Genomic DNA, 25,666 nt, shown 5'->3' with positions numbered 1-25,666 from the left:
GCGTACCAGACAGAATGAAGTTCAAGCCGGAAAGCTGGTTTAGGTGATGCAAGGGTCTAAGGTACAGTGCTCGAGGGTCAGTGGCTGTAATTCCATAATGGAACCAGACCAGGTGGAAAAGCACAACCTTCCAGTTCTAGAGGAAGCCTCTCCACTGATGCACTGGCAGAGACTGCCCTGCTGAGTCCGAAAGCATTACTGAATCCTCATCATCATCAAAACTTTATTCGATTTTACAAAAAAATCATAAAAGCACAATAAAACACATGATTTCATCAATCGATGCGATACAGGGTGACGAGAAGTTAAATCAGGAGGTAACAGACCCAAATAAATGTGACCCAACATTCATTTCTTAAGGGAAATCCCATAAATATAAACAAGTGAAGCGGACCCTGATAAGTGCTTAAAGGGCATGTGCAGATTATGGTTAAAAATAATTAAAAGAAGAAAACAGTAATTGTATGGACTTCCCTTAATATAATACTTCATCCATAGTGTTTTCGTATGTAAAGCGCTCCTCTTATAAAATGTAAAACCGCGTAACAAATGTCAGCGTAGTCAAGCGCATGCAAGCGGGTAAAACCTTCCCTATCAAAATTGGCAGCAAAAATTAGGTTTTCAACGTTTTATAAAGTGTGAAAAAAGAACAAAATACAAGGTAGATTACTTCGCTAAATTATTACAGGGGCATGGTAAAAGATGATCAGACCATCCACATTGGTTCGTAAATGCTACCAGGAAGCGCACATTGCCCAAACGGAACCTAGTCAGGTAAAACCTGCACTGAGGGTTCAAAATAAAAAATAAATAAAACTGCAACTAATCGCTGGGGGAACTCACATTACCAGTGCTCAAGGATCTTTGCTGAGTCGGTGATCGCTGGTGGTGAGAGCTTACCTATCTTTGCTGTATATGCAGATTTAATTATGGTTTTGGCTTGAAGTGTCATATTAGCAGGGTTATCAAAGAGTTCAGTTAGGCTCATATCACCCAGAGCACGTTTTAGATAGCCACACCAGTGAATTTTCTCAACATTGGATAGGGTTTGCCAGTCCATAACAATGGATCTTGAAAAATCTAAATCCGGTGAGACAGAAATTTAGCCCACAATAACAAAGGAGCCAGGCCAATTCGATCTTCAGTACACTCCAACCCCAGTTCTGAATGGCAGCAAGGGGGTGACCTACTCCTGGGGACCATCAGAATACTTCTAATAAAGCTATTCTCAGCAATTTGAAGCTTAGCAGAGTTGCTGTGGCCTCAAACTCCAGCCCCACAGGCGGCTTTTTGCTTAGTAAAGTGTGATCATCTCTTTAACAGGCTTCTGGCCTACTTTGCTGAATCGTATTTGGCATATACATCATCAGTAGTTTAGCCACTGCACAGAGTTAAAAAAAAAGTACGGACTGCCTGTCCCTTATTTTGCCCAAATTCCCCTTTTTTTTGTCCAAATTGGCAATAAATGTGCAAGAGTACTGCACCACCTGCACTACATGTCAGGACAGTGGCAAGGTGGAAAAGTGAAAACATAGGAGTTTGGCCAGTTTTTAGTGTCTTTAAGAATTCTCATGAGCATTGTTTCAAGCAAAGGTTTGATTTTCACGAGTACCCCTCTACCATTTAACTTTTACAGATTGTGGCAATTTGTAAGAGTATGTTTTAGCTGAAATGCTCATGAACACATTTTAACATTTATCGTTTTTTTTCTCCACTGCAAACTTATGTTCTGTTACCCGTTGATATTCATGTTGTACTCCGTAGTGTTGTCTTAACAAATGCATCTTTTCCCAGTGCATTGAATTGTGACTTTAGAATTTGTGGATTGCAGCTTCATTGGTCTCATAAATCAATGTTTACTTTTTTTCTCCAAATGAATCAATTCTTCCCTCCAGTTCTCTCCTGAGTTAAATCTTTTTCGCTAAATAAATGTTTATGAAAAGTCCATTTTCTGATGTGTGTTAACTTTGAAAAGCATAGAAGGCATTGATGGAAAGGCAGAAAGATTCAGCAGCATTCACAAGATGACAATAACCAGTAAAAGCTGATGCTTGGTGAAAGCACTGCCATTGTTATGCCGCCTAGCACAGCTCAGTGATTTTTCATGAATACTTTTTTCAACGAGTTGAAATGTGCGCGATATTTAGGTGAGAGCAGGCCCCCTCTGTGTCAGTAGAGTTGTATGCTGCCTTTCATGAGTAAAATGCACGTCTTTTCTTTGTTCTGCATTCACGACGCACTTGTTCGCACTTTGATGGATTGCAAGGGTTTATAGAGGTCTGGCTGTCCCTGAAGCTTTGTCTCTTCTCCCATTTTACCTTTGATTTCAGCTGTATGTAGTTTAAAAGAGCCGCTCTAGCCGTAGGCACAGTTGTTTGAGTACATCATGAGACTTTAATAATACGATTTTACCTCGCTGTTCCAGGTGTTGACTCTAGTGCTGTTGGGTGAAATGGAACTTATGACATGCTAAGTAAAGATAATGTTCTCAACCCTGTAGTCTAATGTATCCGCCTTTATTTTGTTGCAGCGACTAACGATTAGAAAGCCAGAAGATGCACCATCCAAACCTAAAAAAGAGTCCGACATTGTAAGAGAGCGGATCATCCGACGAGCAGCTTTGGAGTTTGAGGATGGCATGTACGGTATCCTTTGTTAACGTGACCTCAGACAGAAGAATCTCTTGTGTTGGACGGAAAGTACTGTCCACCGCTGAGCTGGACTGTGCAGGGGGTGGCATAGAGTTGGTTGGCTTTACAGGTGCGTTACAGCTTCTAGCACGTGGACAACGGCGGGAGGGACACCCGCCAACGGTTGATGGAGAATTATGTCTGTCAAACTTCGCATGGGGCCTTTTATTGAATACTTAGCTGTTCGTGAAAGATCCAGCCCTATTTATAGTAGTTTTAATCAATTCGAAATGTTTTTTGAGATCTTTTAAAATGAATGTTTAAAATATAAATCACGGTCCACATTTTTCAAAACCAAGTTTGGTAGGGAGTGAGGCAGGTTATCCTTCTGTGACATAAGTAGTTTAAACATGATCTCATATAAATCTAAAGATACAGAAGCAGCAGAATTCAACAATCTACTATCAACTGAAACAACATTATTTGCCTATTACATTGCATTAATTGATGATTTAACATTTATTTTTCACCATATCAAAATAAAGCGAATGGTTTTGAAACCATTGTTAAATATGATAATAAGACTTGCAAAATAATTATTTATGTTAGCCACCTTATTATAGGGGTGGTGGGAAAATACTGATTTAATATATACTCTTTACATCATCTTACTCCACAGAGATCTAGAAAATGAGGCCATAATTATCTAAATTTAGGGAGTGATTTCTCTTCCTGGATCTAAATATGTTCTTCCCCATATCTTTGCAGAAGGCAAATCGTGAATTTTTGTAATAAATTAACACTTTAGTAATTTCCATATTTAGTAAATGTGTACCTGAGGAGAGCAAAGAAAATAACATAATGCAGTCAGTCCTCTGAAGACAGAGCGGCCACTAGAAAGCGAAGATTTTACTATAAGCCCACTTCTCCAAAATGGAGCAGATAATCGTGATACCATATATGGTGCTGGTCAGCGACTGTCAGACAGTGTGTCTGGCTCTGCCACTGTTTGGCTCTTATTTTACATGTGTAATGTTTGTTGAAGCACTGCTTTTCAATCCATCTCGGCATCATGACATTTAAATATAATGCACGGTTAGTTTTTCAGTAGAAAACGTTAATCTACCCACCTCAAGTTGTTTCGTGGCACTGTGCACCGACGACATGACAAACAAAAGCAGATGCAGAATATACATTTATAGAAAACAATAGTGCTTCAAGAAAAGGTCCACTTGTACCATCATGGACAGTAAAACTCAATGAGTTTATGCAAGTAGTGTGCCTTTCCGGTGTAGGAACGTGACCGCTGTGGCAGTGGACTGCAAGAGATACCATATTGCCTACATCAGTTACAGGTGCCATGGTATCCATTGTCATGACAGCAGGCCATCCCATAGCGATGATTTGGATGAGGCAATGCTCCTCTGTGATGCAAATACAGACCATGCCCGCTATTGAGACAAGGATGTACTACACATAGCCTCTATAGTGAAGTACCAGGGTAAGCATGTGCCACACGGTCATGCAGCGGCTGGTGATGGTACATTTGGTGGCGCCAGCTGTGCTGGTTAGTCAGGCCTATTAGGAGATCGGGGTCTGTGATCCCCCTTAATTAAAAGACCTGCATCTCATGAACTGCACAGTGAGGGGCCACTTTAGTGCCACATCCAGTTCCTTAACGTGTGAGGCGTGAAGACATGACCACCTGGGAATCCCGTTGAGTCTTCTTACAATTCCTTGGGTATGAATCAAAGCCAAGCCCTTGTATAGATCATTGCACCCTCTACGAAAACGGAAGGCACTCTGAAGGAAAGCACAGTGCCCTTTGTGGCTGTCATCGGTGAGACTGCTGTTGGTGCTGTGAGCTTATGCTGAGATTTGTGAAATGTATGACACACACCGTAGAGTTGTTTTGCACTTTTTTTGTACCACTTTTATGCGGCTTGCAATTGAGTGGCGACCTTCAGGTACTGCATCGGTACAGTATGCTTTTGGAGCATCCGTATTGTTGCCCTGCCTGCTGGTGTGAGCAGTGGTGGATTCAGCATTCTCACTTGCTAGTGTGTTAGGCCTCTTTATTTAATGCCATGTTCACGGGATGTGCACTATTGTGTGGTCTTCTTATGACAATGACCGCAGTGCAGCGCCACTGATTGTCCACTGACTAGGAACTAGGAGTTCATTCTTGTCAAAACACGAATGACCATTCCTTTAAACCTGATGGCTCGCACTGAGCGCATCTGTCACCCATCCACAGCTGAAGCACTGTGGCATTGTAGAAGTTGTATGGAGCTATTCTAACTGTGCTTACTAGTATTGTTGTTATTATTTGCAATCTGTTGTTTATACCGAGCTTTTAGCCAAAGTGATTCCCATAAACATTTTTTTTATAGAAGTATTATTCCCCAATTGAAATTGGCTCTCATTTTACCGACCTCTTTAACAAGAAATCTGAGTCGAGTCAACCTTACCGGGATTTGGGCCTCCGACCTACAGTGTACACACACACACACACACACACGCGCACACACGTGCACACGCACATGCGCACACGCGGGTCTCAACTCGCTGAGCTACCTTACTGCATATTTACGGTGAATCCTTAACTAGTTGTGTCAGCAAATTTGGGAATCGGGATTCCAATGCTTGCCAGCAACTACATTCATCCGAACATTACAGTGCATCTGCAGAGTGAGAACGGCGTCCTGGGGCTGGTGAGTCAGTGTATTTGTGGAAATAAAGCCTGTAACTCCCGCTGCTGAACCTGCCCTTTGGTTTCCTATGCCCCATCTATAAGTTCTACTGACACAGAGCATGTGATCACCTTTGCATTGGTTATTGGGAAGGACTCTTCAATTCTGTCTGCATTGCATGCATTTTCACTCGAATTGCTAACTCTGAAGTTAAGCTGTTACTTGTTTCTTCCTACAATTCCATACGTTCTCATGTCTGGTGATTTGTAGTAGCTTCCGGTCTATGGAGCCTGCGCTCCTAGTTGTATTTATTGTTCATTCACAATCTATCTAATTTGAAACAGCTGCTTCTCAAATGAACCGTTGCCATGGTGATCCAAAATGGAGTAGTTAACCAAAATTGGGAAGCTCATGAACATAGAGAGAATGGATGATAGAGGTCAGAGAGAGTGGAGGATAGAAGTAGGAAATAAACCTAGGAAGTGCAGCTCTGGGAGTGCACAAACTAGGAAGATTGATCCCACGTGCGCTGGACATAGCACGACTCCATGTCTTAGGCTGTCTGTTGCCTTCGCATGGTCACTTTCTCCCGCCACATGGATGCAGGCCTGTTTACTCACCAAGAAGCAGAAATGGCGATTATTGTGTGTGCCCCAACCCTCTTCAACTAATGTTCTCCATCCTTATCAACTGAATTTTTAGTCTTTACACAAAATAGGCCACGAGGGAATGGGAAATACCTCTCATAAGGAAATGGGAGTGTAGACTGAATAGATACCAGCAAGTAGGATCTAGCCTTTATGCTCACCGCCGCTGATATTTGACAAAATATTACACTGGTCATCGTGACTAAATTCATGAACACGTCTTGCTTCATGGCAAATGGAACAGTCTGCTTCACCTAGCACCTTCCACTGTTATTGAGTTTCATGGTCACTGTAGAATAACACCCAACCCTCCAAGCAAGAATGATAGGTTTATCAACAGTGGCGAGAAGATGTTGCTACGGAGTACTTCTTTCTGCACGTTAAAATTAACAGACTGGGCCAGATGCTCTTTAAAATGTAGTAACGGTTAGTTAGTTCAGGATGTTTGTCCTTGACCCCATGAATTAATAATTCACTCATAGTATCGATGACGGTGGCTTTGATATAGCATAACAAAAATTGAGCGCACTCTTTAATTGTGTATTTTGTCAGTTCGAAGTAGGGCTCTTGGGGTAACATCTCTACAGGCGTGGCTGAGGTCTTCCTGACTTATCAAAGAGGCATATTCAATGCTTAATTTGAGCAGTGGTTTCCGGTGCTCCGCACCGGCACTTAAAACATGTCGCTTTTCATGAGCACCAATTAAGGACAAATTCCTTTATAGTAGGCACAGGAAGATTACGTGATTTGCCCCGAATCACAGGAAGTTGAGCTGACGCTGAGACTTAAACCTGGCTCCTCAGCTCCAAAGTCGGCAGCTCTGGCCAATATGCCACATATTTTCCCCCCTTTCATGGTTAAACGTTGGTTCTGTATTAGTCGACTCTACCAGGAGAAATGGGCTGATCCAAGCTGACTCCTGATGAGAGCCTGGCACCTATTTGTTTTACAAATTAACCTCTGGATAGGATATCATTAGAGGTTTGCCATTTGAGGGATGCTTCTTTTACAAACATAAGCACACACTACTGATAACAAGCACAAGTGTTCCATCGGGGATTCCTGACTCTATTCATGTATCGCACAGCTCAAGAAACAGCCATGTTATACCTTGTCATTCAGTAACCACTTGGGGAGACATTCCTAGCTATAATGTATTTTTTGTGGCAGTGCCAATTTTAAATTCCCTATTGGGGAAGCTGAAAGTTTATAGTTGAAGAAGGTATGGAAAATAATTTTCTACAGTTTACAGTGCAGTTTTGTTGGAACTATCAGTTTACTAATTAAGTGTCTTATACATAGAGGGATGCCACTGGATAGACACTAGAATAATCTGTGTGGCGGATGAGCTGGAGTGACATGAAGAACCGTTTACACCCACTTACTGGGTCTCGGTGGCGGGGGAACCACCCAAGTCTTCCATACCCTCCTTATTTAGTAAAAGGAGACACAGGAGCCTTCTTCTGTAGAAGGGAACCAAGTTTTATTGGAATAGCCCGGGCTATGGAACAGAGTCCCAAGCTCGTTAGAAACAAGACAGAGGAGGCTGCTGCTTCACTCTGCAGCTTACAGGCCTTATATACACATTTCCCACCTTAAGAAACCAGTTTGGGTGGGGGCCTGGCGCCCCAAGTCAAAATGCAGTTACACCTCTTTGTTCAGGCAGGACGGGGGCTGCAACAGATGGTACAAAAGATTACAGACAGGCCTTGCAAAACAGGATATGTATGTGAGAGAACAGACAGATCTTGAACAACAGGATATGTGAAAAAAACAAGTTCTGGGATGGTGGCGTGCCCAAATCTTGCGAAACGGGATGGATGTGTGCAGGAGTTCAGTCCGAGGGTGGTTAGGCCAATTCTTTGTTCCCCTTTTTCGAAATTGGTTCAACCACCAGGAGCAGGAAGGATAGGGTGGGCGTGACAGCTAGAACTTCATCAGACATCAGCAGAAATGACAAGGAGGGTCGTGCAGAGGTGTTTGACACGAAATGGCAATGCAAAAACAATGGAGTCCTGACACAAAATGGATGCCGACAAAGACACTTTTCCTCATACACAATCTCTGATCTTAATACAATACTTTCAGCAATACAATCCACATCCAGCCTTATCAAACAACAATACGTGCCCACAGGCATATTCAATGTGGGCAAGTAACTAGCTGTAGTAAACGGGGTTATTCTTTGTGCAGGATGTGAGGCATGTACAAGTAATATGCCACAATTTCCCCTTTACTGGGAACCAAGCCCCCCATTGTAGCACTTGACTCTCTCTGGGTAACGAAGCAGAGCAGACCAAGGCCTACTCAGGGGAGGTGGTGTAGGCTAGTAATCATCATTCGCGGACACACAATAATAACAATCAATTTATGATTATCCAGTCGGTGCTTTAAAAATTTTTTTTTTTAGAAAATAGTACATTTATTACACACATCCTAGTAAATACAATGAATTAATTTACAAATATATTCATAAGGCAGATTTAAAAATACCTTAAATTACAGTATGAAATCACATTTGATCTCAAAGGATCATGAACCTCAAAATCAGTGCCCCTCAACCCCCCAACCCCCCACCGTACCAGACAATACTGTACCATACAGGGGTTATCACTTTAGATAAAACAGGCCTATTGGCATTATCAAGGGTTCACCATATTACAGGAACAACCAACTATATTTTAAAAATACCACATTTTCTACATAAGTGCAATGATCTTTAATAACCATGGGTCAGTGCTGGTATTCATGTCAATAAAGCTTCATCAGTAATTACTGTCAGCATTGTTTTAATAAAACTTTTTAAAATTTAACATAACATGCCTGTGTGCTTTTTATATACTTTTGGCCGCTTAAAATGCAACCATAATAGCCCCTAGAAGGCGCCACATTCTAACCACATAAACTGTAGCCATAGATCCCGCCACTAGAGGGTGCTTCACTCCATGTATTTTCCTTATACAATTTTAGGCCACATTAAATGCAGCCACAGACCTACACTGGAGGGGGTGCTGCACTCCCAGGTGAAGAGCACATGCTCCAGCCTTGGGAGGGCGTAAATCCTGACCAAAGTTTAGGAAGGGTATCCATTTTTAGACCCACTAGACTTGGGATCAACGCTTTGGCAGTCACTTAGGCCTTCTTGAGGGGGCGGGGGTGTTGCTTCACTTCTGCAACTCCCCATGCTCTCTTTTCCCTCTGGTGGGGTGTGAGGACGGGCAGAGCTAAAAAATGGCTGACGGCTCGGACCCTATCAGGAAAGCTGAGAGTGTTCTAGATCTCCTACGGACGCAGTGTGTGAGCGACCATGCCCCCTTTTTGCAGAGGAAGTGCCGGGCCAGAGCAGCGAGAGGCGGGAGCAAACGTAGAGGAAGGGCTGGACCGGAGCAGCGGGAGCGAGGACGCTAACCAGAAGACGAGGAGAGCAGTCGACCAAGGAAGCGCAGCTCGAACGGAAGAAACGGAAGAAGGGACGGTTTGGCTCGAGGGGAAGACTGGCGCAGAAGATCTTTGTCCTTGAAACTGAATAGTATCTGTTTGGGTATTGTTTGCAACGCTTGTTGTCTATGAATAATTTGGAGTTCAGGGCGCATTCTTGTTAACCCATTCTTCCTTTAGCTGTATCACCTGTTATTATAGATCTCAAAAGGACAGTGGTCACAGATGAGTACAGCTGTTTCAACATTGTCTTTAACATTCAACATTTTCTGTTGAATGCAATGGTCATGTTGACATTTAAAGAGCTCAACTAGTGAATTGAGATTTAATCTGACCAAGTATTGTCAGTGAACATAGCTCGCGGTTTTAATTTGAAAGTATTGGGTTTGTTCGTAGTTATTGATATTATGCTTTGATTTCTTATGAGTCTTGTTTTTTGTCAGGGTCCTTATCCTCGTAAAGAAGAAGTAGACGCTGACCTTATTAATGCAGGTAAGCCACTTTTTAAAGGTTTACATCTAAATATCTGAAAGTAATTGGATTACCAGAACTATCACTGGTAGGGATTATAAAACAATGTTCTACAGCCGTGAATGAAATACACGTTTGGAATACATCTTTGTTACTGTATTATGTGACACATAAATTGTGAGGGTTAAAAGAGAGTAGCACTGATGTGTGGAGCTGATTCATCTTAAAGAAGAATTTCTGAAATACTGCTAGAATATGTTTATTGTATATTCTCATTATTACTTGTTGTGGTTTTCCATCTGCTCATAATCTAAACCGTAATTAAAATAATTATTGATCAAGTATTCAGAGTGGAATGTCCTCTGCATGATAAACAGTCATGTAAACCTGCCCCAAGAGAAATTGGTATTCTGACTTTTATTTTGGCCCCGGTGTCACCCTAGTCTAGCATGATTGCAGAGACCTCGGTCTCTCGCTGCCAATCTGAGGTCCAGGACCTGGCATGTAACCTGGAGGGGCTCACCAAGTGTTGCTTAAACATGAAATACCTTGAAAAAACAAGAGTTGAGCGGCATTTGGCCAAACAGGTACAGTTTGTTTAATTTAACATTGCGGCCAGGAGCTCAGACACAGGCATCGGGTCTGCTGACTGTCTCTCAATTTACAATTAGTCTAACATGGGTTTTTATACAGCTCATTCAATGCAGTAAAATAGTTCTGCAATCCTTTTTCGGTAAGGAATGTGTGCCCTTGTTTTTGGAGTCATAAATTAATGTATTGGATGAGGAATCCAGGTGGGCCTCGAACTTGCGTGGACACTGTGCAAGAAAAATAGTCACCCACTCACTCATCACCAGCAGGCTGGATTACTGAAACGCCCTATAAGCCGGCATTAACAAGTCTTTAATCTGCAAGCTCCAGATGATACAGAACACCAGCACCAGTCTCGTCCTCGATATCCCCCGACACAAGCACATTAGCCAACACCTGCGGAAGCTCCACTGGATCCCCATTGAGGAAAGAGTCACCTTCAAGATACTCACCTATGCCTACAAATACCTACGCATCTCCGGACCCCAATACCTCAACGACAGAATCACCGTCCACGCACCCAAACAAAACCTCCGCTCCACCAACCTCCTCCTCGCAGAAACCCCGCACATTCGCAGAGCCAGAAAAGGGGGAAGATCCTTCTCCTACATCGCGGCCAGGACCTAGAACGAGCTCCCCATCAATATCAGACGTGATCCCGCTCAGAACATCCTTTAGGAAGGCTCTGAAGCGCTGGCTCTTCGACTAACATGGAACTGCTAAATCCCCCCCCCCCCCCCCCCCCCCCCCCCCTGCCCCTAGTGTCTTTAGACCCTCACGGGTGCTTAGTGTGCTTAAAATTCCCCTGTTTGATTGATTGATTGATTGACAATGCAGCCATTGGGTAACCTGTCCAGATGTTTGGGTGGAGAGCACGTAATCACTTTCTGTACTGTGTTCTGATTGGCTATGTGTTCCTAACTTCGTGGCATCTGCCTTTCTGACGTTTGGATTGAAACGTTGTGAAAAGAAACTGACGTCCTAGCGCTCTGGTGGCACCTATATAGGCACCCCATATCTCACTTTAGATGCCAGTTGGAGCCGAACAACGCCACCTACTGGCACGCAGGGGTACTGCTCACAAAAATTGGCCCGTTCCAGGGACACCATGGGATACTTCTAATGTAAGGAAACTCTGGCTAGATAGTCTCTACCAGATAAGGCGTTACTGAATATAAGTAACTTGTTCTGTATGTGCAGCGGTGTGTCTGCTCATTATCCTTGGCCGAGCTCTAAGTGCCTATAGTGAGGTAATGTGCTTCGGTGAGGCAGTGGGGTCTGCGGTAGGTACTGAGGGGCCATGTTTCAGTTAATATTTTGACAGTTCCTGAGAAATTAGTGAATGAAATAATTGGAAAATCTGAAAGCAACAGTATAGTGACTAGTTCTATTAAAAATTGCAAAGGGATGCTGCCACTGAATGCCTTTTACTTCCTCATAATCTTCTGTACTGTTTGTTCAGGTCTTACTTGTGCCCGTCCTTACTCTGAAGGTGGAGGAGGATAGTCAAGGGGATGGGAGGGCAGGATGCATTACTTGGACAAGTAAGACATTGATTCAAAGTAAAGCAGATTACCACAAATACTTGGTCAAGTACCTTCTTGTCTTTTTTCCTCATCCCAGTACTTACTCTATGATGATGTAGCAAGCCTGCTTGTCTTCTGACATGATACCAGAACTTAAAAGGGAAACTAACAACAGTTACATTAACTGCCCTCCTGAACAAACATAATCACCAACTGAAAGTGAGGTGGAGGACAAGCCAGTGAAAGACCTTGGCCAGATGACAAATCCCCCTAACTAAGGATAACGACACAGAACTGAAACCCAGAGGAGCCACCACTTAATTCCATAAAGCACTGAAACTGCCCAGCAATTCTCTAAGAATAATCAATTTCTCAACCGATCAAGAACAGATGAAAAATACAACCTAAGGTCTGCAACTTGGAAGACATCTCCTGCTGCCCTGATAATAGGCTCTGCAGTGGTATAGAACACTGTAAGCCAAGCTGACGCAATGCCCAACTAAATCTGTAATAGGGAACCAAGCAAACATCCACTACAATAGGTGTACAAATCAGACCCAAAATGTCAAGAGACAGAACCTAAACACCAAAAAGAGAACTGAGCATGTCCTTCCATGGAAACACTAGACCCAAAAAGATCTAACTAATGGACATGCATAGAACCCGCACAGATATAACGCTAATTAAGACATGATATAGGAAGTAGAAGGCGCAAGTGGAAGTCATGTGAAATTCCTATCACAGCAGGTGAATACAAAAGTAAGACAGAGTAGTTACCACCACTGCTCCTGCAGTGCCAATCAGCCAAAGGCAGTGCTACAAAGACAAAAAAAACCCTGTTGGACCCGGCCTCGTGGCGTGGCTCCACTCCTCCCGCATGGCGGATCCCGGACTACCTCGACCTCTGTTCCCCAGCCGAGAGCAACGCCATCCACCCTCCACGAGTGCCGCTCCTCCGGGCAGCCCCCAGTTCTCCCCCGTTGGAACTCGACGACCTCTCCTCAACACCCTCGGCTGGCCCGAATCCTATCGCGGGCCCCCATCTCAGGCCCAGACTCCATCTTAGACCCTCCATGTCAAGGCCTCGTGGCCTCGGCCCGACCCCAGCCGCAGACCCAGCGAAGCCCCGACATAGAGGCACCACGATCCAACCAGGGGGTAAAGAGACCACTTGACGGATCAATGGAAGAAGGAGTTTCGATGGTCCCCCAATCCGTCCCCCGACGGCTGGTTTCGATCGCCCCCAGCCACCCTGGGCGCTGGCTCCACCCCCCTGCTGGGTGTCTGGACCCGCACATCCCGGACCCTCCAACCTCCAAGTGCGAGGGTCCGGACATCAAAGGACGCCAGACCTATAACTGGGGCAGCTCCGGAGCAGGTCGGCAGTTGTATCCTGGAGTCGAGAGACACCGAGACGAACTCATCCGCGTAGAACCTGTACCACCTTGGAGTCCTGCTGGCGCTGCCGCGGCCCATCTTTGTGAAACCATCGTTGGAGTCCTGCTGGCGCTGCCGCGGCCCATCTTCGTGAAACCATCCTTGGAGTCCTGCTGGCGCTGCCGCGGCCCATCTTCGTGAAACCATCTCTCGAGTCCTGCTGGCGCTGCCGTGGCCCATCTTCGTGAAACCATCCTTGGAGTCCTGCTGGCGCTGCCGCGGCCCCTACCGAAGAACCCTCCAGCTCGAGGATTGAGAGCTGAGCGCAGGGTATCCCTGTACCAGGCTGGTATCAAGACTGTCCCGCTACCCCCTTACCACAGAGACTAAGTTTGAGAGGATCCCTGGATCCAGTTATTCCTGTATCGTTACGATAACCTGCCTAAAAGTACTGATAAAAACGTTAAGAACCTATCTTTGTGTGGTGTCAATCTGTAGGGGGGTGATTGCTCGTCTGTACGATCCTAGGAGAGGAACCTCGACAGGAGGCCTCTCACCCTTGCTCGGCCGACCCTAAGATTTCCTTTCTAACAACCCCTTATGCAATATGATACTGAAATATTGTAAAAATGCAAAGTTGTGGTTATGAAAATTCACGTCTGTAAATACTGAATACAAGTACACAGACTTATTGTAGCCTTGCCCTTTTGGCCATTGCTTTCGTTGTTTTGTCTTGTATGTTGTGGGTCACAGCTGTGCCCACTTGTTATTTCAGTGTCCTCATATTTTTATTGACTTGAACGCTAAAATAAAACTTCTTGTCCGGCTGGACATAAGATACTACACTTATTAGGTGTTCTGAATATTTTTTTTGCAATTCTTTCTGTCCACATGTAGGGACCAGTGTTCTATATAATATGAAACTGCCCAAGGTCCCTGCGACATACCTTTAGGGTTCCCTTGTTTTTTGTAAAACAAAGACAAAGGGGAGCAATACCGCACTCGGAAGTGAATCTGAGAGCAGCCTACCTAGTAAACTCCACTGCACAAACTTCAGATTGTCATCACATATATAACCTAAGAAATAAAGCACAATAGCTGGTGCAGCCAGAAACCAGACTGATGGGTAGAAAACCACAAAAGATTAAATCAGGGATACATCGTTTCCTTCATGAGATACCAGGCCCCGTGATTCCTGATTTAATCTTTTGCAGTTTTCCACCCATGCTCAGGACTTTTTCATTACATAAGGAACACAATTGGATTTGAGCACCTTATTAAATATCGGAGAGTGTGCATCCACTTAATCAGGAACAGAGGATTCTGTCCTCAGATATTGGGAATATACATCTAAATGGGCCCTATGGCTAGATTATATCTAGCAAATAATTTGTTTGTACAGACATGATTTCATGATTTAAGACAACAGCATTTGTCTGATGAAGGTGTAACCACTATTGCGGTTTCCACCGACATGCACAATATATAATGGTGGTTAATGTACTCGTGGATTAAGACATATGATCTAATCTAAAGAGTCTGAAAATGCCTGTATCCAACAATGACAATTAAGCATCTCATGTGAAGACAGCTCTATCCTTGTCTTAGTGCATTGTTCCCACTCCGGTTATTTTTACTGTGCACACTAAAGGAGATATATTGTGTGGTGTGTGTTATTTGGATGTGTATGGTATGTATGTCGTGGTATGGTTGGGTATGGATGAGCAGTTTGAATGAACTGATACGGGATGGAGATCAAAATTGATTGTTAATTACTGGGTTGAAGTCTTTGTATTTATTGAAACTATGTATACAATGTATTAAAATGTATTGTGAATTATTTTGTATTAAATACTCAAAAGTTTCAAGATTATGGTTTTTATAGTTGAAGTAATGCCATTGTATGTGGCTTGGTGAGATTGGGGAGATATTCCCCTTATGCTAGTGAGATTATCTGCACTCATTTATCATAGGCAGGGTTGTTCTTTGTTCAAGTTCAAGTTCCGGAATTTGTATAGTGCACTACTCACCCAGAGGGTCTCAAGGCGCTTGGGGGAGGGTGTGCATTATTTATCGAATAGCCAGGTTTTAAGTTCCTTTCTGAAGGAAATGTGGTTCTGTGTAAGGCGGAGGTGAGTGGGTAGAGAATTCCAGGTCTTGGCCGCCAAGTAGGAGAAGGATTTTCCTCCCATGGTGGATCTGTGGATGCGCGTAACTGCGGCGAGGGCTTGATTGGAGGATCTTAGTTGGCGGGTGGGTGTGTAGATGGACAGTCGAGTGTTGAGGCATTCGGGTCCTAGTTTGTAGAGGGCCTTGTGTACGTGGGTGAGGAGACGGAACGTTATTCTCTTGTTGACGGGAAGCCAGTGGAGGTCTTTCAGGTGACCGGTAATGTGAGCTTGGCGAGGGATGTCCTATGAGTCTGGCTGAAGCGTTTTGGATGCATTGGAGTTTTTTCTGTAATTTGGCTGTGATTCTGGCGTAGAGGGTGTTTCCATAGTCCAATCGGCTTGTGACCAGTGCGTGGGTGTCAGTCTTTCTTGTTTCGGTGGGGATCCAACAGAAGATTTTTTTGAGCATACGAAGTATGTTGAAGCAAGAAGATGAGACGGCGTTGACTTGTCTGGTCATCGAGAGGGAGGAGTCTAGGATGAAGCCTAGGTTGCGTGTGTTGTCTGTGGGTATGGGCGCTGAGCACAGGGCCGATGGCCACCATGAGTCGTCCCAGGCAGAGGGGGATGATCCTAGGATGAGGACTTCCGTTTTGTCTGAGTTGAGTTTTAGGCAGCTGTTTTTCATCCATTCGGCTACTTCTTTCATGCCTTCGTGAAGATTGGTTTTGGCGGTGGTAGGGTCTTTGGTGAGGGAAAGGATCAGCTGGGTGTCGTCAGCGTAAGAGATGATGTTGTTATGGTTATATTGTCGCGCGATGGATGCGAGGGGACTCATGTAAACGTTGAAGAGGGTGGGAATGAGTGATGATCCTTGTGGTACTCCACAGATGACTTCGTGGCCTCTGATTTGAATGGGGGGAGTTGGACTCTCTGGGTTCTCCCGGCGAGGAACGAGATGATCCAGTCCAAGGCTTTTCCTTGTATGCTGATGTTGCTGAGGCGTTGTATGAGGGTGCTATGACAGACTGTGTCGAAGGCGGTGGAAAGGTCGAGTAAGATAAGGGCAACTGTTTCTCCGTTGTCCAGTAGTGTACGGATGTCGTCTGTCGCTGCAATGAGGGCAGTTTCGGTGCTGTGTTTGGCTCGAAAGCCGGACTGTGAAGTGTCGAGGGAGTTGTTGGATTCAAGGAAGGCGGCGAGCTGGCTATTGACAGCTTTCTCGATGACTTTGGCAGGGAATGGGAGGAGGGAGATAGGGCGGTAGTTCTTAAGTTCTGAGGGGTCTGCTGTGGGTTTCTTCAGGAGGGCGCTGTGTTTGGCGTGTTTCCAGCTTTCTGGGAAGGTGGCAGAGTTGAAGGAGCAGTTGATGACATCACGGAGATGGGGTGCGATGATGGAGTCTGCTTTGTTGAAGATGTGGTGGGGACAAGGGTCGGTTGGCGAACCTGAATGGATGGAGTTCATTAGGCGGATGGTGTCTTCAGTGGTGATTGGGTTCCAGGCGCTAAGGTTGTTAGAGGGCGGTTTAGGTTCGGAGGTGGTTGGAGTGGACTGTTCTTTGGAAATGTTCTCAAAGCTGTTATGTATGTCGGCAATTTTGTTGTAGAAGAAAGAGGATAACGAATCGCAGAGGTCTTGGGAGGGAGTAATGTCGTTTTGAGGCTGCGGTGGGGTTGGTGAATTCTTTGACGATGTTGAATAGTTCCTTACTGTTATGGGCATTGTTGTCGAGTCGGTCCTTGAATGCCGATTTCTTGGTGGCTCGGATCAATTGGTGGTGTTTGCAGGTGGCTGTCTTGAAGGTGGTCAAGTTGTCCGTGGTTGGGTTTTTTCTCCATGTTTTCTCGAGGGCACGGCATAGTTTCTTGGATTTCTTCAGGTCATTGTTGAACCAGGGGGCCTTTTCGCTGCCCTGTTTGGTTTGGTGGTTTTTCAAGGGTGCTAATTCGTTAACGCTGTGAGTGATCCATTGTTTGAGTTTGGTGGCGGCTTGGTTTGGGTCCGATGAGAGGGTGGGAGGGTTTTGGTTGAGCGATGTGAGGAGTTGGTCGGTGGTGATTTTGTTCCAGTTTCTTCGCGGAATAGGTTGTGGGGGGTTGTGGGTCGAGGTAGTTCTGTAGCTGAAGTGAACACAGCTGTGGTCCGTCCAATGGAGAGCTGTGGTGTGATCGAAGGAGATGTGCTTGCTGGAGGTGAAGATTGGATCTAGCGTATGTCCGGCTACATGGGTGGGGGTGTCAACAAGTTGTTTGAGTCCGAGATTGGTTAGGTTGTCCAGAAGGGTGGTGGTGTTGCTGTCGTTTTTCTTTTCCAGGTGGAAGTTGAGGTCTGAAACACACACTATTTAAATGAGGGTCTAAGGGCTGCTTTAATGACTCTGTACTGGATACATGCCCCTAACTAAAGAACTAATTACAACAAAAGGTATCCAGGAGTCACAACCATGTTTCTCTCTTAGACAAACCGCTACACGACACAAAGCAAATTGTGAGTTGAACACAGTTGTACATAAACACCATTTAGACACACATACATGCAACATGCAGTCAGGGTAGGAATTTTTCCCATCAGTTGTCTCTCTGTACCACCACTGTTACATCATTTGGGTTCTCCTTACCCAGGAGTTAGTGTACAAACAGTCACACTAGTTGGAAGAAAGAGACTGTGTGAGTAAGGAGACGGACGTTAGTTATTTCACTGAGTGGTGTCAGTATGGTGTCGGTGTGATGTTTACAACTGAAAAAAAGCAGTGCAAGTGAAAGTAAGTGAAGTGAATAAAATTAGGTGGAACTGAGTAGAATAGGTATTTTTAATGTTTTCTCTCAGACCCCTAAGCTTAAAAACAAGTGAAAGGTGAAAAAAAGTAGATTTAACATAATATCTACTCAGCAAGTTGAGGTCTCCCAGCAGAATGTAGTTCTCGGAGGTGAGGGCATGTGGGCTGATGAAGTCAGTGATGTCTTCGCTGAATTGTTTACGGGTTCCCGGTGGTCTGTAGATGAGGGTGCCTCTGAGTGTGGTCCTGGGGTCGGTGTGGATCTGGAAGTGGTGGTGTTCGGCGGTTGTAAGGTTATCGTCGAAGCTGGTCGTGATTCTGATGGTGTTCTTATGGACGATGGCGATGCCTCCTCCTGTTTGGTTGGTGCGATCTTTTCGGATGATCTTGTAGGTGTCTGGGATGGCTATGGCGATTTCGGGTGTTGATGATGCGTTCATCCAGGTTTCTGTAAGGAAGGCGATGTCCGGTGAAGCAGTGTCAAGTAAATCCTAGAGTTCAGTGGCGTGTCTGTGGACCGAGCAGGTGTTCAGCAGGATGCACTTCAGGTGGGTGGAGTTAGAGTTGTGTTTGGAGTTACTGGATTTGGTGTGGGTCTTGATGCAGGCGAACGTGCAGGAGTGGCTGGCGAAGGGACCGTGGGTGTGTCCTGGGGCAGCCTCGTAGCATTGAGGTGTTCCTTCGACTGTGCCCCGTTTCGCTTTCGGTTTAGCAGCCATTTTGTTGTTGTGTCCACTCCTGGCCCGTGTCTCCTCCCCACTCCCGCCTCCCAGCTGACCCTCCCTCCCACAGACAGAGAAGGCTTGTCCCTTCCATCCTAACCCTGTGACCACCTGGGCTTGCCCCGAAGCGGTCGCTCCCCGCGCTCCCTCACTTGCTGGCTGGAATCGTGATCGCGTGCCTCCTTACTGCATGCTACCTTGCTGCCTGGATTCGTGATAGCGCGTATTTCATAGCGCCTGGTATCGTAGCCTGCTCACAGCTAATAGTGCTCATTTGCACAGCATTGCCGAGTCAGAATTAACCTAGCCTGCTTAGTTAAAAATTTGTAATTGTACCTGCACATTAGCGCTGCATTGTTGTGATTGAATTGCCGTAGCCTGCTATTACTATTCCTATTCATTGATTGTCCTTCGACTGTGCCCCGTTTCGCTTTCGGTTTAGCAGCCACTTTGTTGTTGTGTCCACTCCTGGCCCGTGTCTACTCCCCGCTCCCGCCTCCCAGCTGACCCTCCCTCCCACAGACAGAGAAGGCTCGTCCCTTCCATCGTAACCCTGTGACCACCTGGGCTTGCCCCCAAGCGGTCGCTCCCCACGCTCCCTCACTTGCTGGCTGGAATCGTGATCGCGTGCCTCCTTACTGCCTGCTACCTTGCTGCCTGGATTCGTGATAGCGCGTATTTCATAGTGCCTGGTATCGTAGCCTGCTCACAGCTAATAGTGCTCATTTTCGCAGCATTGCCGAGTCAGAATTAACGTAGCCTGCTTAGTTAAAAATGTGTAATTGTACCTGCTCATTTGCATTGTGCACATTAGCGCTGCATTGTTGAGATTGAATTGCTGTAGCCTGCTATTACTATTACTATTCATTGATTGTCCTTCGACTGTGACCCGTTTCGCTTTCGGTTTAGCAGCCATTTTGTTGTTGTGTCCACTCCTGGCCCGTGTCTCCTCCCCGCTCCCCCCTCCCAGCTGACCCTCCCTCGCCCCCGCCGCCTCCACCATCCATACATGCAAGGAGACTAGATCTCCTAGTGCCTCCTACCCATGACATAATTCGTCTCGGCAGTGCGAAGACGCTGGGCGGTGGCGTAGCATGTATACATCAGAATGCACTCTTGGTCTCTCATTCTGAGTCCTCAACTCCTTCCTCCAGTGAATACCTGTCTCAACATTTCAGGTAAACACCTCCTTTTATGTAAACGGCATACATTTTATCACCCCTAAGGTGATAATCTCTCCTTCCTCGAACAATTAATGGAAATAGTCTTCTGCAATGTCGACTCCGTAGTGTCCCAAATCTTCCTCAGTGATTTCAACCTTCACTGGTCTGACCTCAATAACCAAGCTGTCAGCTTGCCTTAAATCTTTACACGATGATCACAAGCTGATTCAATACTGTGACCGGCCAACGCCTAATAAAGGAGAAATCCTGGATCGCATCATCTCCAAAAGAAATACCATCTCATTGGACAACATCTCCCCTTGTGACTGGTCCGAGCATCACATTATCCTCTTTTTTGTTAATCGGGAGGTGTCCCTGAGAAAGGCTCAACCAAAGAAGTTGAAGATATGGAAAGGGGACACTAGACATATCGACACAGCTGAACTAGCAACCCAATTTAAATATGCCCTTTCCTCCCAAGCTGACATGTCTGAGGTTCATGTACTCACAGACTTTTATAACTCTACGATCTCATGTATTATGGATTCCATGGCACCACTCCAAAAATATAATGCCTCAACAAAAATCTCCAAATCATGGTTCAGTGACAACCTAAATTCTAAACAACGCAACCTAAGGGCAATTGAACAATCTTGGAGGTCCAAACCATCCTTGGATCAGCTAAAAGTCCCTAGATCAATAAGGAGCTCCTATAATAAATAAATCAAGAGCGCCAACGCCAACTACTTCAATTTAACCAAAAAACAATTGGTTGATGCACCCATTCACTCTGATCCAGGTCTCAGCCCACCCCCATGTGACGCTCTGGCTGTTTTTACTGAGAAAGCAAGACTCATCAATATCGAAGTGGATCCTAAGAAAGCTTCTTTGCCATCCCATTCGTTTGTGCACCCTCCGTCCCTCTCTGAACAGCTTGAACCAGCTAGTCTGAGCATTAAGAACAATGCCTCATGAGGCAACTTTACTCCTTTCAGCGAGAGAGACATTAAGGAGAATCCTCAGAGTGTCCACCCATCCAATCATTTTAGCAACCCATTACCACCCTCTATCTTCAAAGAAATCAAGGAAGTTGTCACCCCTCTTTGCACAAATATTATCAATGCCTCACTGTCTCAAGGCACGATCCCTGATTGCCTAAAAGCAGTTCGGGTTTCACCAATTCTAAAGAAACTAATGATGATAGCGCCAACCTTAAAAACTTCCACCCTATCTCCAACATCACTACTCTGGCCAAACTCCTTGAAAAATGTGTCCAATCTCAACTCTGCGCTCACATTAAGAATGCCCAACTCCTAGACCAACACTAATCTAGCTATCTGAGTGGACACAGCAAGTATTCAGCCCTCATTCACGTTATCGATGACATTTAAAAAATGCTTGACCACAATGATCCTCCTTGACCTTTCCTCTGCATTTGACACTCTAAATCACAACAACCTCTTATCGATTTTGGAGCACAGGATGAGCCTCTCCGGACTAGTATTGCAATGGTTCTCACCCTTCCTCCGCCACAGATCACAAAGAATAAAGGGGTTCCACAAGGGTCCGCCTTATCTCCCATACTATTCAACTTATTCTTGGAACCACTGGCTAATGCACTAAACTCAATGAACATTTTCTTCCATATGTACGCAGATGACACGCAACTCTACCTCAAAATCTCTTCCCAGGAAAATCTTATAACACCCAACCCTACCCTCATGAATACCCAAAACTGGCTAACTGAGAACCACCTCCTACTCAACACCTCCAAAACCGAATTTCTGCTCATTTCTCCTCCGAATCATACTCCCAAGCTAGACCTCTGGATGATTCATCTCACTTCCTGTAACTGCTCCACCCTCATTATTGACTCTGCCAAATCTTCCAGAATCACCCTGTACAAACATTTAAATAGGAGGAATCATTAGCAAGGTGTGCAAGGGAGTGAATCACCAGGTGAGATTACTCCGGAATCTCAAACCCTTCCTTACACAAGCTGACTTTAAGCAGGTGGTCCAAGCACTGGTTTTGCCGAGGCTAGACTATGGCAGTGCTATGCTCTGTGGCCTCCCTAAATATTATTTGACACCACTTAGGGCTACTTTGAATGCTGCGGCCAAAAAGAAATGCACAGATTTCCCCATTATTAAAATCTCTAAATTGGCTGCCTTTTGAAGCCAGAATACAGCTAAAGATTGCCTGCCTGCCCCACAAAGCTCTCCATTTTCAAGTATCTTGTCCAAAAGCTAGAATTATTTGGAGGTTGTAGACCCTCAAGAAGCGCTAACTCCTTCCTCCTGACACCACAGATATTTCGCAAAAAGAGAACTTGTTAAAAAGCTTTCTCCGGCTCTGCCCCAAGGATCTGGAACTCTCTCCCTCCTGAAGTTCACAGACTCACCTCCACGGTTGCTTTCAAACTGGAAATCAAAAGATTCCTCATGATCAGGTTCTTACCTTAATTGGTTTGGATCTTGTGCTATACAGTACTGGACGAATACCTTCATGTCTTGCACTGATTTATTATATATTTTTATTTATTTAATCTTTTCTTCCCCTCCCAGATCCTCTATTTTTACCCACTGTGTTGCTTATATGCACCCTTGTAACTGTCTTGTTAATTTGTATTTGACGTATGTAAATCCCTGATCATCCTTATTGTGAAGCGCTCTGATATCCCTTAGGATCTTGTTCACGCTATATAAAATTTTATAAATAAATAAGGAGGGCAGCAGGCAGTAGGTCAGCGCAGCAGAGCGGCAGTCTGGCAGAGCTGCAGTTCAGCAGAGTGAAAGTCCTTTCAGCGTCACAGCAGTCCTTTATCCTGGCAGAGTATTTAAGGTCCTGAAGTGTACTGAAGTGGTGGTGCCTGAGATCCAGTACTTATACCCAGTTGTGCCTTCAAAGTGGGGGGTGCAGGGGGCTTCAAAGAGATGCCTTTGAAGTGCAGAGTCCATTCCTGCCCTAGCTACAGACTCACTACTGGGGGGGGGGGTATGCCTCCCTTTGTATGGAGACAGGACACAGTCTATTCAGGTGTAAGTTTCAACTCCCCCCCCCCCCCCCTCCCATCCTGCCCAGGCTGGTCCATCAGGATGTGGACGGCTCTCTTTGTGTGTATCTGTCTAGAGGGAATGCACAAAGCCCAGCTGTCACTCACCAGAGATGTGTCTTCAGAGACCGACAGAAGGCACCAAATGGCTAAAGTATGAAACTGCAAACGCCATAAAAGTGGCATTTTTTTCAGAATTACAATTTAAAATCCCACTTCACCATAAGTTGTGATTTTAATTTTTGATTCCAAAGACCCCAAACTTGTGGATTCCTTCTCTTCCCAGTTGGAAGTTACACTTCTAAAATGTAGTAAGGTGATCCCAATGTTATCCCATGGGAGAGATAGGCCTTGCAGTAGTGAAAAACGAATGTATTCACTACCAGAAAATTTCAAACGTAAAAGTACATGTCCTACTTTTTAAATACACTACACCCAGCCCTTGAGCTGTCCAGGGCATGCACTCGGGGTGAATTGTATGTAATAAAGGATGGTTTGTGCCTGGCAAGAGGGTTAACTTTCAAGGTTGATATGTCAGTTTAATACTGTACACACAGGCTCTGCAGTGGCAGGCCTGAGACATGATTCAAAGGGCTATTTAATTGGGGTGTTGCAGGCCCACTAGTAGCCTTTAATTTACAGGCACTGGGCACGTCCACTTTAGTAGGGACTTCTAAGTACATTGAAAATGGCAATTGTGTATAAGCCACCGTTACCATGGTTAGAGTACAGAGCATATGCACTTTAGCACTGGTTAGCAGTGGTAGAGTGCCCAGAGTCAGCAAAAACAAAAGGTCTGAAGGCAAAAAAGACAGAGGAAGCTACACCAAGGATGCCCGGTCTAACAATTTTGAAATACAAAGTAGTAACAAACAATATGTTAAGAATGCAAAGTATCCAATTATTGTATTCCATAAAGAAACCCACACACTGTAAATTAAAGAATAAAGGTCGCTTGTGGATTTCTAAAGATGGAGAGAAGAGTGTCATCAATCTGTAAACCTCATTGAACTTCAGAGTGTCTAGCTTAAAGCTTTCCACTTAAAGGAAAACATCAACAGAGCAGGTCTGCTCTCTTTTTAGTCAGGGTAGTGTCTGAACCTAACCAACTATGGAACACCAATTAAAAGCACAATTGAAGGTTCCAGAACATTTATATTTTACTCCAACAGTCCAAGACTTATCCTATGGTGACGTATGGGAAAGGTGTGGTGCAACGGCCAGGGTGGTTGACTCCGGAGAGCCGGGCTTATGGTTTGATTCCCGGCAGCAGCTCAGCACCATGTGACTCTGGGCAATAGCTCACTTAATCTCTCCAACGGCCTGAGCGGCTTGAGACCCAAAGGGGTGAGTAGTTTTCGCTTTACAAATACCAGATTTAGATTTATCTGTTGAGAACCTGTAAACTCCCGAAATGCCCATTCTTTCACAATTAGGTACACATCATCAGACTATGTTACCTCAATAATCAAAATGGAAGCAGATGACATTATTATTATCCCTTAGCAATCAAAGGATTCTTATTAAAGTGCGAGTACTTTTTGTGATTTTGGCTACATAGATTATCAATCAGCTTGGAACAGGTACACATGATTAGTACAGTTACAAAAGATTTCTCAATGGCCTAAGAAACAACGACTTATTGCTATTCCTATTAGAGTGGAACACGCAGGTTAATGATGTTAAACACATGTTGAATGTATGATTTACATGCAAATGCGTATAAATGATATATAGAAGGTAGAGCATACATTACTCTGCTCCAGGACGAATGCATATAGCTAATAATCTTCATTCGAGATATTGAATCTGTCATAGTTCCGTTTTTGTAAGTTTTGCGTATACTAATTGCTCTCTTTTAAAGTGTGGATTGGTGTCGTTCAGTACATCCTTTTGAATACAAGTGGGGTGGGGGGTTCGCGTGTATCCAAGCTTAATTAAAAATCTGCACTCTTCCGTCAGCCTAACAAAATGGTGAATCAGAAATTTAATTTTGTGTTGGAAAATTATATTCTATAATTGAAAAGTAATGTTAGGTTTTGATGCTGCCCTAATGTAAAACTTATTTGCAAAGTACGGACCCTGAATCCATGCATGATCGTATACATTTAATTAAGTATGCTATTTATTTTAGGGAAAGAAACTGTCACCGTCCTTCCTGGAGCATCTTTTTTTTCTAGTGATGAGTCCTTTGCCATGATTAGAGGGTAAGTCTCAAGTTGGCCTCCATTTGTTCTGTATCGCAAAATGTTGTTAGAAATGGGGTTTCTGGTTGTTTTGGGTATGCAACTAAGCCAGGCAGGACCCACCACTCTAGTCAGGGTAAACGAGTTCCACACCCGAGATAACCTTGGCAGTGCAGTCAGGCTTATCCCAGAGGCAATGTGTAAACCTCCTCGCTGTACATATTATGCAGGTCCTAAAATAATACTCATTATCCTATCATTGCAAGGCATAACATGA

At 44.6% G+C, this 25,666-nt stretch overlaps 1 protein-coding gene across 1 annotated transcript in view; it reads left to right on the top strand.

Moving 5' to 3' along the window:
• The window catches only part of OXCT1 (3-oxoacid CoA-transferase 1), a 460,447-nt gene that overhangs the window by 233,247 nt on the left and 201,534 nt on the right, over positions 1 to 25,666 (top strand). Inside the window, exons 9-12 of the mRNA XM_086960586.1 lie at positions 2,531 to 2,645; positions 5,250 to 5,344; positions 9,852 to 9,900; positions 25,338 to 25,410. Coding sequence (XP_086816712.1) covers positions 2,531 to 2,645; positions 5,250 to 5,344; positions 9,852 to 9,900; positions 25,338 to 25,410 — 332 coding nt within the window. The remainder of the gene's footprint in view (positions 1 to 2,530; positions 2,646 to 5,249; positions 5,345 to 9,851; positions 9,901 to 25,337; positions 25,411 to 25,666) is intronic.

This window comes from Lissotriton vulgaris, chromosome 3_1 (genome assembly GCF_964263255.1).
Source record: "Lissotriton vulgaris chromosome 3_1, aLisVul1.2, whole genome shotgun sequence".
Taxonomy (NCBI): Eukaryota; Metazoa; Chordata; class Amphibia; order Caudata; family Salamandridae; genus Lissotriton; species Lissotriton vulgaris.
This window is presented reverse-complemented; position numbering and strand designations above follow the sequence as displayed.